The 13052-nt window shown below is 51.6% G+C and overlaps 1 protein-coding gene across 1 annotated transcript in view; it reads left to right on the top strand.

Annotated features, from left to right (window-relative positions):
• Positions 1-8074, top strand: part of MROH2B (maestro heat like repeat family member 2B) — a 51481-nt gene extending 43407 nt beyond the window's left edge. Inside the window, exons 34-42 of the mRNA XM_045847805.1 lie at positions 274-414; positions 839-953; positions 1535-1681; positions 1938-2120; positions 5430-5585; positions 5866-6000; positions 6383-6485; positions 7490-7555; positions 7934-8074. Of these exons, the coding sequence (XP_045703761.1) occupies positions 274-414; positions 839-953; positions 1535-1681; positions 1938-2120; positions 5430-5585; positions 5866-6000; positions 6383-6485; positions 7490-7555; positions 7934-8040 (1153 nt within the window). The 3' untranslated portion in view covers positions 8041-8074. The remainder of the gene's footprint in view (positions 1-273; positions 415-838; positions 954-1534; positions 1682-1937; positions 2121-5429; positions 5586-5865; positions 6001-6382; positions 6486-7489; positions 7556-7933) is intronic.
• The last annotated feature ends 4978 nt before the right edge of the window (positions 8075-13052 follow it).

Below are 13052 nucleotides of genomic sequence, written 5' to 3'. Positions count from 1 at the left end.
ACGCGGAATTCACCTTCCATCCTTAGGGCTTTATTTTCTCAGGAGAGGCTGACGAGATTTAGTGGCATTATCGCCCAGCTCCAATCCCCTCCATGTTCCCTTTGACGAAAGCATGAGGCCAGCCCACCCGCCCGTTGGTTCCCTTGCGCACCATACATTCGGGCAGGAGCCAGGGAGTGCTGCAGGGGAGGGGAAGGGTGGCCCGGGGAAGCCGAGGCTCAGGCTCCCGGTACAGGGCTGACTTCCTCTGGCGCTGCCACCCGGCTCCCGCAGGCTCTCGACGGCCACCCTGAAGTGCGTGCAGGCCCAGGCCGTGAGAGGGGGCTTCGCCGTGGAGTCGGACGAAGGGGACAACGTGTGGACGCTGCTCCACAGCCCCAGTACCCACCACCTCGGCGTGTGCGCACTGGCCAGGTAACGCGCAGGTGTCCCAGGCTGGCTGCAGAGGAGAACACTAGAAATGGAGTAAAAAAAAAAAAAAAAAAGATGCAGTGCAGGCGACTTGACTGGGAGCAATGGACTCACCAAGGGCTTGTGTGTGTGGCCAAGGAGAAGAAGCAGAGAAGAAGGAGCAAAGGGGTTTGGGAAGGGGTGGTAGGATCAGCCCAGAGCTTACCACTCCCTAAAGAAAAAGAAAGCAAAATATCGAACAGTCCTAGGCCAACCACACTTAAACTGGGCACACGGTGGGCAATCTTAAAGGGGAAGCCTTGGAGCTCTTTCCTTGAACATCCCTGTTTAGAGGATTTATTTTCCTGGGAGAGACAGAGGCTAGGATCCCCCCCACTGCTGAGGAGGAAGGGAGCCCCCGTTACAACCAGACGCGTGCGTTTTCCAGGAGCACGGCCGTGTGGCAGCAGAGAATCATCCTGGCCATCATGGAGCAGCTGCACTGGTCGCTCACCTCCTCTTCGGAGAACTACCGCATCACGGGCATGGCGTTCTTCTCCGAGGCAAGGCCAGCCGCGTCTCCGCGGGCTCGAGGGGACGTCCCCTGGGTGTTTCTCTCAGGGACCTTGCAGGGGAGACAGGGGACCGGCCAGGGCCTTGGTTACCTGAGCAGGGAGTGAGAGGGAAAAAGAAAAGAACCCACCCCAACTTCCTCCCTTCCTCCAGTCTGCAGAAGTCAGCCTCCCAGGACACAGAAGGGCAGAGAGTAAATACAAGAGGGACAACACAAAAAGTAACCAACAGGCATCTGTTACTGCCCCCCTCCCTCTGGGGTAAAGGCAGTCCCAGTTGATCCAGAGAAGGAAAACCCCCCTTTTCCCTGCCCTGTTTGTTCCACTTACCTTAATCAGAAGCCTCTCCTTAGCGAGGGATTCTCGTCTCATCCCTGGGGAACCTTGACCTGCGGGCTGCTCCCACCCGGAGCTTAGTTTCTGCAGGACTGGCTGGCCCACCTGCGGGCTCTTCGTCCTCTGCTCCACGGGCAGTGGCCACCCCCTCTCCAGCTGGAGTTGGGAGGCCTCTGGCACTCTCCCGAGGGCAGCCACTCCCTCACCTGAAGGGGAGGGCTGTGTCCCTCCTGCAGCTCATGAAGGAGCCGGTCCTGTGGAAGCACTGGAATCTACGGAACGTGCTCATCCTGATGGACCAGAGCGCCTGGGACTCCAACGCCACTCTCAGGCAAATGGCCATCCGGGGGCTCGGCAACACGGCTTCCGGCGCCCCCCACAAGGTAACGGGGGGTGAGGGTGGGGGGGATCGTTTATTTAAGCAGAGTCTGAAATACTTACGGACTAACCCACACCTTCTGTTTGTGGTCGCAAAGCGATCAAGCACGATTCCAAACAAATGGCTAAACCTGTAGCTCTTGATCTGAAGGGCTTGTGACCCCAACAGAATTTCAGTCCTCTTCCCTGGGGCCTTCTCCCCTTATTCCAGGCACACACATACAACAGCCTTTGACACTAAAAGAGCTTACTTCAAAACAGGTGAAGAAGCATAAGCAGATAATATTGGAGTCTATCATCAGAGGCCTGTACCACCTGGCCCGCACCGAGGTCGTCTGTGAGAGCCTGAAGGCTCTGAAGAAGATCCTGGAGCTGCTCACGGACCGAGACGTGAGCTTCTACTTCAAAGAGATAGTGCTGCAAACGAGAACCTTCTTTGAAGACGTAAGTGAGCCTGCTCAGGAACCTTCCCTCCCCAGGAGAAGTGAGCGAACTCGAGAGGTCCAGGTAGTGCTTGTAGCAGACCATGTCAGTGTCCCATCCATATTCCTTGTGCTGGCCCTGAGGTCACCTGCCCAGGGGTCACCTGAACAATTCCTGAGAAGGCTGTCGGCTTCCTGCGTCTCTGTCGAAGGGTACTCTCTGGCCCAGGAATCATCATGGGTCTGAGCAGGCTGGGCCCGACCTTGGGGAAGGACCCTCAGATGATAAGAAGCAGGAGTTTGTAGCAAAACTCCCCAGCTTTCTCACCCCTCGGGACTGAGCTCCACCTTCCTACAAGGGTAACACACTCATCAATGTTCCCTTTCGTAGCTTTTGTCTCTTCCCTGTCCCATTATGCTGCCTGGGCTCGCCTCCCAAATAATTACTTACGCCTACATCCTCACTGTCCAAGTTTGCTTTGGGGGGAACACACGTTAGGACTGTGAGTTACACTCAGTACAGAGGTAGGGGCCCGGGGGTGATGCTGTCACCTCGAACCCCATCTTTTCCACATCCGAGAGTTATAAAGACTCCAAACGCTCATGTGGCTCATTTCGTCCAGGAGTCAGCAGGAACCGTAGCTCGAGGGCCAGATTTAGCCCAGAGCATCTTCCCGCAAATCGAGTTTCTCTGGAACACAGCCACGCTCACTGGTTGCCCAAATGCCTGTGGCGGCTTTCCCATCTCATCCGCAGAGCTGATTAGCTGTTACAGAAACCAGATGCCCCGCAAAAGGCCGGACGACTTCCTGTCCGGCCTTTCAGGGAAGAGTTTGTCGACCCCCTGATCTAGTCCATAGCCCTGATCTCAAAAAATACCAGGCAGCGATCCGGGGCCAGGGAAGGCCATGTTCCTTTAGAACTTCTGGGAAACTTGGTTTGATTGTTTGTTTTTGGCGTGTGCACCGTCACGGTGTACAAATCGACTCCACGTCTGACTTCGATGTCTGTGTCTGTGATCCAACCCTATGTTCTGCACTGTCCGAGGAGACGGAAGACTGCTGGCCGCCTCCTTCAGAAACATTAAGGCTTAATTACATGACTTATTTCCCTCCAGTCTCCAGCCTGGAAAGTCTTCATTTCCTTCACTATTCATCACAAACCCAATTTTTCAGCTCCTTAAGTATTTTACAAGCCAGCAACTGTATTGTATCTCTACACGAGGCCTGAGAAGCATGGAATAGAACCTAAAGAAAAAAATTACCTCTCACGTCCACACTTTTCTGGTTCACTCACTCCATTTCTTTCCTTTAAATCTGGTCCTTTCTTCCTGACTCTTGGGCAAAGTTTCTTAGCCATACAGACCTCTAGATGCCAGCCTGCGCTGTAAGCCTACAGTCCACCACTCTCCCGTTGTGGGTATTCAGTGGCCCTTGTTTACTCACGCGCTAGCTTAAACCAGCCCTTTGAAAGGAGCTGCTCCTTTCCAGCTACTTTTTTTCTCATCGCACAGACGGCTGGTGATGATCTTTAACGAGGGGCTCGGGTCGTCCCTGTGGAGCCCCATCTGTCTGCTGGGTTTCCCTCTGGTGTTGTGGACTCAGCGATGAGTTTTTGTTTTTGTTTTTTTTGGATCTGAGCCTGCAGTAATCAATCACAAGGACACTTATGGAAAGATAGTGTTTTTCCCTCTTATGGCAGAACATAAAGTCTCAAGTCTTGCAGGTTGTTAGGTTCGACCTTTCTCATTCTTAATAGGTATCAGTTCCTATTGTGTTTGCATAAAAGTTTGATGAAACTTGAGTCTTAGCGATGACATGCAATTTACTCTCCAGCAATGCTCTCTTGCTGCAAATATATGTAACTCTATGATGCTTGTCCCTATATTGTCTATAGATTAAACATACAATTTTGTAATCTCCAAATTCCCCCTTCTTTTTTCCCCAATATTTAAGTGTTTTCCTGGGCTTCTCAGAACACGGCAACACTTCGGTGAAATGGGGGAACTGAACATGTGGCCACCGCCCCGTGCCCAGGCCCAGCTCGCTGCTCTCTCCCACGCCGTCACGCTGAGCAATCTGCCCACGCTCTGTGCGTCCGTCTTCCCAACTCCCACAAGGTCATCGGACCCAGGGCCTCTCCCGGCACCCGAAACGCTGTGGCACTTCTCTTTTCCGCTCTTTCACGCTCCCGGTCCGCCGATTCTTCCTTAACCTATCTTCAGGTCATCGATTTTGAAAAATTCAGATTTTTTTTTAAAGTAAATGCCTTTTGGGTACTTTGTGATTGGTCTGCTTTCTTTTCAAAAATGACACTTTTTAAACATCTGTATCCTGATCGCATCCCTAGTCCGTGTAAAGAACATTTCTACCATACGAGGTCATGTCTCATGTTTTTGTTTCACTTTTCTGGCCCTTTCGCAACAGTCCGTCTTTCTTTTTTCTGGGGGATCTTCATCAGGCTCCTTTTTTGCGGCGTTTGGTTTGCGTGCCCTCACACATGGGCAGTTCGCCATCGAAACGAACTCCTCTGTCTCCCGCCCCCGCATTCAGGCAAAGCTCTGGTGCGCCCGCGTTGACTGCTGGTCTATAAACAACATTGTGCTCCTCGGGACTTGTCCTTTCATCCCGGTGCCCCCACACAGGGGTTTTACACTAATTTTCTAGACCTGGGTCAGGGAAAACTCTCCAGAAAATTCCCCAGTCTGTTACAACTCTGAACCTCATCAGCCAAGTATCAGAGACAATAGAAGGGTGTCTTTCTCCACCACCTTACCCTTCCGTTTTTAGGGTCACGGCCTGCCATCCAGGAAGACAAGCAAAAAAGTTCCTTCACTCCACATACACAAGAATGGGGCTAAACACATTTTTTGTTTGTCCCTTCTCTCTGAGACCCAAAGTCCGAATTTCTGAGCGGCCTGTAATTCCGTTAGAAAGGATCTGGAATCTTGGAGAAGGTCCCAGGCCTTGGGGAATCTGGGTGAGAGGCCCCGTAACTCACGCCCAGGCGGCGGTCAGGCCGACTTGTATAAATAAAAAATAAACAGCAGCCCTGTCCTGGCTTTCTGCTCCTGCTTCCCATTCCTGTGGTCACGTTTCCCCATCGGCCACTCAGAGGCAGAAGCCATGTCTCCCCTTGCACGGCATCACTTAGAACCCGGGCCCTCGGCCATCAGAACCCTCGTAGTGAGTGCGGGTCAGAGAGCTGCTGGAAGAGGAACGGCTGGGGCTGTGACCCGGCCGCCCCAGGCAGGGTGGGGCTGGAGCTGGGCGTGCCGGATGGAAATGGCCCGAAAGGGGGACTCACCCAGGACTTGCATCTGTCGCCACAGGAACAGGACGATGTGAGACTGACTGCCATCGTCTTATTTGAGAATCTGGCATCCCTAACAGGGAGAAGGTGGAAGATGTTTTTTGCGGAGGAAATTAAAAAGAGCATGATATCGTTCCTTCTCCACCTCTGGGATCCCAACCCCAAAGTTGGAGCTGTAAGTGGCCCTTGCAGACAACTGTCCCTTCTCCTCCCCCGCGGCCGGATGTGCCGTGTGCCCCATCCGACCCAGAAAGCCACTTCTCCACTCCTGGCTTCTCTCTCTCCAGCTCTTCCAGAGTTTGCTCTTCCTCCCTTGACACTGGGAAGGTGCCCATATGGACCAGGAAGCCCTTCCCATCACTGACATTGCTCCTTTCCCAGCACTAGTCAGCAGTTCACCCTCTGGAAGGGGAGCCGGCGCTACGGACTGTGATGCAGAAAACTCTGTCTTGCAGGCTTGCCACGATGCCTTGACTGTCTCCATCCCCTTTCTGGGCCTCCAGGAACTCTATGGGGTCTTAGATAATCTCCTTGATGGTCAGGATCCACCAAGGGCCCGAGATTTCTATAGGCAATTCTGTGCAAAACTGGTGAGTGTGCTGTCAACGCTGCCTGGAAAACAATGCAGGCAAGGGTCCCCGCCCATCCCAGAAGGACAACCAACAGGGCAAGGGAGCTCCAGCGAGACGCAGAAGTATGTTGGAAGGATGGCAGAGATCCTTGGTATCCCGCCATAGTTCCCAAGTCCTGGCTGGACTCTGTTCTCCTTGATTCCTGAGACACCTCTGTTGATGTGTCCCATAAGCCCAGTACTTTTCTGGTTCAACTTAGGTTGGAACCGCCTGAGAGAATCATTAATGGCTGTGTGAGCTGCACTGGCCTTTAGAGCTTCCTCCTTAGGGCCTCCGGGCTGCTGATTTCTGTAAGGGGTCCCCTTCCGGTTTCCCTCTTTGCAATTCCCTTCTCTTCTAGGCCAAGAAAAACCAGGAAATTCTGTGGATCCTGCACACACACTCCTTCCCCTTCTTCAGCAGCAGCTGGGAGATGATTAGGAGCTCGGCCATCAAACTCACAGGTGAGAGCGGGCCACGCCCCCACTCAGGTGAGTCTGCTCTCTGACTGCAGCTGCTCCAACATGGACACTGGAGCAATAGGTATGACAAGGAAGGAAGGAAGGAAGGAAGGAAGGAAGGAAGGAAGGAAGGAAGGAAGGAAGGAAGGAAAGGAAGGAAGGGAGGAAGGAAATTTTGTCTTGCAACATCTCCCCGGCAAGGAGCAAACCTGTGCTCTTTTGTGCATGAAAGCCTACAGTATCTTCTGTCTTTTCAACCCCCACTCTCCATCCTGGGCCCTTTGTGCTTCTTCCGGTCCCAAGTCATTGCTCCTTCTTTTCCCCAAGCCCTTGCTCCGAGCCTGCTGCCCCCTGCCTAAATGTTTTCCTTTGTATCACCTCTTATCATAAAACAATACGCTCGAGCTCAGGTGCAGCTGAGAGCCTTGGCAGCAACACGATACAAGGGGGAGGTGCCTTGGGACCCGCGCCAGCAGACCTTGGCTCTGCTGCGTGAGTCTGGACCATTCACGTCTCTTGTCAGTGTCGCTTCTTTGTCTGACCTGTAAAATAAGAGAGGAAAGTGCGTGAGTCTCCAAGGACCCTCCTGTCATGACAATCTAAGCCCTAGCATGATGCCTGTTCCCACTGATCAGGCCCACAGTGCACAGGCCCACGAGCTGGCCACTTTAAAGAGTGAGGATTCTTTACTGGATCATGTATAGGACCCCCAATTATGTCATAAACTTTTTGAAGATGGGGGCCATATCTTACACACGCTGGAAACCCTGACAATGAATGGCACACTCCCTGGGAGGACATAGCGTGAGCTTTCTCAAATACTCATCGAGGGAGTGACCATTCCCGACACGACACTCAGGACCCCAGACGCATGAGCCTCGCGTCACCCCGGGGTGCAGGGGGAGTTGGAGTTTGCTCATTCGCTAGCCAGACCACTGAACCTTGGACCAGGCGCGTGGCCTCCTCCTCTGTGATGATTCAGTCCCCTTCTCTCCTGTTGATTTTAGATGCCATTGTTCTCAATTTGACCAACCAATACGTGGAGTCGTTAGACAGAGAACAACTGAACATGCGTGAGTACCAGCCCCAGCTTCTGCCCGGTGTGCCGGCGCATTCTGAGAGAGGGAGGAACCAATGCGGCTCCAAGCTTCGTGTTCGCCCAGAAGCTCCCTAGATGCCCCCTGGACATTTCCCAGGGTGTAAAATAATCCCAGCTCCACGCCTGTACAGGCATCATACCCAGGAGACTACAGTTTCCCAGTGGTCCTTTGATCTCAGGGTCAGGATCTTCTCTTGCCTTATTTCAGCTCGTGGTTCCCAAATCCTACCTTTCCCGGCCACACGTGAGCCTGAAGCCCGCCTTGCTCCCCAGCGGGGAGCCGCACAGCACGGCCCAGCTCAGCCTGGGCATTCCTCACTCCCGGGGCTCACTCCCATTCTCTCCATTTCAGGGCTCCAAGAACTGCGGCAAGACCCCTGCATCAGCGTCCAGAGGGCAGCCGAGGCTGCCTTGCAGACCCTCCTGAGAAGGTGTAAAGAGATCAGCGTCCTTCCCTGAGCCACCAGGAAATAAACGGCTAGGCTTTTCCGTGACTGACTCCTGTCTTCTCCTCGTGACTCGCGGGCCCGCGGCATCCGAAGGAGGGATGGGGTGCCTGGGGTGGGGCCCGGAACGGGTGGTGGAGTCCTCACCCTCCAGGGCGTCCCTGGGGCGCTTCCACCGGTCAGAAGTCAACCCCACAAATATACTGAGCGGCAACAGCCACGTGTCTTGGCCACGGGCTGGCGCCCTATCTCGAGGAGCTCAAACCGACAGAGTGCGAAACCATTCTGCTGCCGTGAGGGAGAGGGCCACTCTCTTCTCCACACGCAGCCCTTTTGTGTCCTAGATTAGCCAGCTCCAAACTACTGCCTGCACACTTTTCTTTCTAATAAGCAATCTTAACAATAACCTTGAACCTGTCAGGTCCTTTCTTGTGTTATAATCTATGTGTCAGGACTGTGCCAGCGACTTTTCCACCAAAGACGCTTTCTGACATTCTGTTAAATCTCATGGTCTCCTCTCCATGTTTATTCCAGAGCCTTTTTCCCTCTGCATTGTGTGTCCACACACATGTGTTCATGTGTGCATATGTTAGACTTCTGTGTAGCATCTGAAACAGAAGTCTTGGCCATTTTCCGCAGTGCACACCCGAGAGGCCATACACAGAGCTGTGAGTGGAAAGAGGAGTCTCTAACACAGCGCCTGGCAACCCTTTAACAAGCACCACCTTCATGATGAGTTATCTGCAGCTTTATTACATTGATGCATCCCTTTCACAGACCCCTGTTACTTACCTTCTAGTCTCTCCATCCTCAGACTCTGACGGAGCACCGTTTGTTCTTATAAAACCCTCTAAGGACCAAAGGAATCTTTTAGGTCAAAGATTCTTTATTTAATCACTTAGCAAACATTTATTGAGTGCTACAATTTATAAGGCGGTGTTAGAGCCACTGAGGTGCAACTATGGAAAAAATATTTTAAAATTCTACCCTCATGGAGCTTATTCTGTGAAATCAGTGTATAACTTCTAGAGGCTGGAGCAGGCCTCCAAGACAGGACCTCCGGTGGTCCTGGCCTCCTGGGGTTCGTGCAGTACCCCCCCACAATGTCTAGAAAAATGGAAATGACCTGTGCCATCAATATTTCAGAAATGACAAAGTGGGACTCCCAAGGCAAGGTCACACAGGGTGTCGCACTCTCTGGAGTCACTCACTTCAGGGGAAGCCAGCTGCCATGGCAAGAGGAACCCCAAGAAGCCCAAAAGGAGTTCCCGGGCGAAGAACAGATGCCTCCTGCAAACAGCCAGGGTGAAGGCATCCTGGGCCTTGTCATGCTCCACTGCGGAAATAAACCCGTGAGCCCCGGGGAAAATCTTCAGATAAGGGCAGCCTGGCACGTGGGCTGGATTGCAAGTTAAAATACAGAACGCTCAATTAAATCGGAATTTCAGGTAAACAATATTTTTTCAGTAAATGTATGTCCTGATTATTGCCTGGGGCATATGTAGAGCAAAGAATTCTTTATTTTTTTTATCTAAAAGTCAAATGTAACTGAGCATCTCGTATTTTATTTGCTACATCTGACCGCCCTCCTGCACTCTAATGAGGGTCCTGAGCCAGAATCACGAAGCTACATTCGTCCTGAATTCCTGAACCACAAAACTGTATGAAATAATAAATCTTTCTTGTTCTAAGCCACTGAGTTTGAGGCAATTTGCTATGCACCCGTGGGCAACTATTACACAGAGGGTTCATGATCCCACCAAAGAGGTATGCAAATTTCTGTGTGTAATTGCATAGGGGCATTTTCTGGGTAGCAGCTTTCATTAAATACTTAATGGAGTCAGAAGTTATTCCCAAGGCTAACATGTGAAATGGAGCAAGGAAAGAAGGCAAGAGACACGGGTTTAGTTGACACCTTCTGGCAGGTTATTTTAAGTCAAATGACTTTTCAAAATATCTCTGCACGACAGAACTTTCAGCTCCGATGGGAAAGTTCTACACCTGCAGTGACCCGTATGGGGAGCCACGAGCCCAATGCGGCAACTCAGAACTTTTTGAAATGTGGTTGGTCTAACTGAGAATTAAATTTGTATTTTTACATTTAATTAAATGTAAGTGGTCCTATGTAGCTAATAGCTACAATATTGCACAACACATTTCCAGAACGTGGGGCCAAGGGTCATACAGAATTTGGGCGGAGCCACCCAAGAACTGGAAGACATTCTCAACAGACGTCTAAATGAAATGACAGCAGACCTCGACTGATCCTTCTTTATAAATCCCCATTGTTACCCTCCACCCTTCCTAGCACCCCGCAAAGAATCCTCCTCATCATCTACTGATGGAAATCAGGTAGAATGGCCACAGGTCACACACCTCGCCCCTGAACCTTTATCTGTCTAGACCCTAATCTTAGATCCAAGGCACGGTCACACATGGCATGGCACTCCCTCGAGCCACTCACTTTGGGGGAAGCCAGCTGCCATGTCAAGAAAATTAGAAAATTTTACCCTGACAAGAATTTGCAAGACTTTTTTTTTAAGTCACAGCCTGGCTCCATCTCTAACAGCCACGATACTTTGGAAAATCATATGACCTCTCTGTACGTCAGTTTTAACATCTGGGCAGTTGCCCTGGCTGGTGTAGCTCAGTGGATTGAGCGCAGGCTGTGAACCAAAGTATCGCAGGTTCGATTCCCAGTCAGGGCACATGCCTGGGTTGCAGGCCACAGCCCCCAGCAACCGCACATTGATGTTTCTCTCTTTCTCCCTCCCTTCCCTCTCTAAAAATAAATAAATAAAATCTTTAAAAAAACAACAACAAAAAAATCCGTAAAATTAGGATAATAATTATCTACATCAAGATGCTATTGTGAGGATTAAATATATTCTGGTACACATAAGGCATTTTGAAACGTGGCACAGCCTCGTCGTTAAGTAAATGTTAACCACGCAATACAAGTGTGAGCGAATTAACAAATGCATTATCATTAGGATCTCAAGTATTCACATGAACCCAGTGATTGGTACAGAAAGCCAGCTGATTATCCGACCCCCCGTGTAGCCATGTTCCTCGCCTTCTTGGGAGGCTGGAGATGAGGCAGCCCCTCTTTTCAGAAGATCCCCCCTCGGCAGCTCGCCCTGCCGCTCTGGCCGCCTCTGAGTTACCGCAGTGCCGCGGCGGAGCCTTCTCTCTGGCTCCCGTATTTGTCGGAGTACGCCACAGGCAGGCCGTGTGACAGGGGAAATGCAAATCCATCTGCTCTCCCCGGCCATGATGCCCATTAATCCCGGTGACTGCCGTTCGCTCTAAAGAGTTGCCCGCGGCCCCACCTGATGCCTGTCTCCCCGGTCCATCCTCCGGCAGCCTCTGCAGTCCGCCGATGGATCAAACACAGGCGCATAACCCAAGTGAGAGAGGCCGCTCCAGGGTCTCGAGGAAAGAGACCCACAGAAGCAGCGCGTGTTCAAGTACTACGGAGGAAATGACAGATTCTGTTCAGTGTTCAGTCACCCTCCTGTTGCTTGCCTCACTGTTGGCAGTCCATGTAATCATTTTTTTTTTGACTCCTGTGTACTTGAGGGTAGAGAGTCTGCAATGGCCACAGACTGCCCGGTGGGCTAGCCCTGCTTTGCAGGGCTCTGAACCGCGGCGTTCTGCAACTCAGGACTCTCTCTGCCCTTTGACCCACGAGTGAGAGCCAGGGTTCTGCTGGCAAATCAGCAATGTCCAGCCTGGCTGACCCTGCTGCGGAGGCGGTTTCACCAGAACAGGGGAGAACAAAGATCAGAGACGAGAAGAAAGAAACAAGCTTCCAGAGCACGAAGCCAGGGGGATTGCATAATTGGAACTGTCCCTGTGGGACCACAGTCTTCAAGGATAAAATACAAGATTAGCCACTTCTTCGGAAGCCCTCAAGAGACTCTGAGATTCTAGTAAAGGTTTTCTAATAGCGTTTTATCATTGGCTGATTTCATCCTCCATCCCACCGTTACCCTTCATCAGACCTGAGCACAGGGTCGAAGAGTTCACGGTCAGTCAGAGCTGGCAGCCACCTCCAGCTAACTGGGCATCTTGACCCAGGCCCCTGAGAGAGAGCAGCTTCTGACCAGCAATTTTGCACAGCTGCAACCAGGAATGATTGCTTCTTGCCTTTTTATTTTCTCATTGGCTGCAGGTATCCTTACACTGAGACAGCACAAGACAGGGAGGGAGTCAAGTGCAACATGAGGAAAGAGAGTGGGTTTTATTACAAAAATGTGTGTGTGTGTGTGTGTGTAAAATCCCCAAGCCGCGACCTGAGTGAGAAACGGCATTGGCGTCTCCCCTCCGCTTGGTCCGACCATCCATCCAACTAGGCGTCCTCCCCTGTGTGTGTCCCTTTGGGACGCACTGTCCTGGATTGTATTTATTGAATTATGTGGTTGTCCTGAGAGCAAGACACATTTGGAAACACAGTTTTATAAATATCTGTGACTCATAGCTTCTTTTTCGATCTCAGAGCCACCAAAAAACACAAGATAAGAAATCCTTCCTTCTACATTACCCACCACTTCCTCCGAACATTCTCAGAGATACATTCTGAGGGTTAAACTGACCGACGCTCTAACCCCCTCTTCACTGCATGACGGTCAAAACGAGACCCTCCCTTGGAGCCGGAGGTTCTGGGGCACTGCCGAGTAGCCACAGAACAGGTTAGCCAGGGCCGCTGTATCGCCAGAGAGAGCAGAGGGGAGTTGGAATTTATCTTTACCCCGACCCCAGTGGAGTCATCAGAAAATCAGGAATGACCCCACATCCAACCCTCCAAGGCTCTGCTCAGGGCTGGGATCATGAAACTGTGCCAGGCCGGTGGGCAGGGCCTGTGGTACAGCCTTTTCTTTTCTTTTCTTTTCAGATTTATTTATTTATTTTTAGAGAGGGAAGGGAGGGAGAAAGAGAGAGAGAGAGAAACATCAATGTGCAGTTGCTGGGGGTCATGGCCTGCAACCCAGGCATGTGCCCTGACTGGGAATCGAACCTGCG

Source organism: Phyllostomus hastatus, unplaced genomic scaffold, assembly GCF_019186645.2.
Source record: "Phyllostomus hastatus isolate PE091 unplaced genomic scaffold, TTU_PhHast_1.1 phas_contig_58, whole genome shotgun sequence".
NCBI lineage: Eukaryota > Metazoa > Chordata > Mammalia > Chiroptera > Phyllostomidae > Phyllostomus > Phyllostomus hastatus.
The sequence above is the reverse complement of the archived record's forward strand: the minus strand, read 5'-3'. Positions and strand labels throughout refer to the sequence as shown.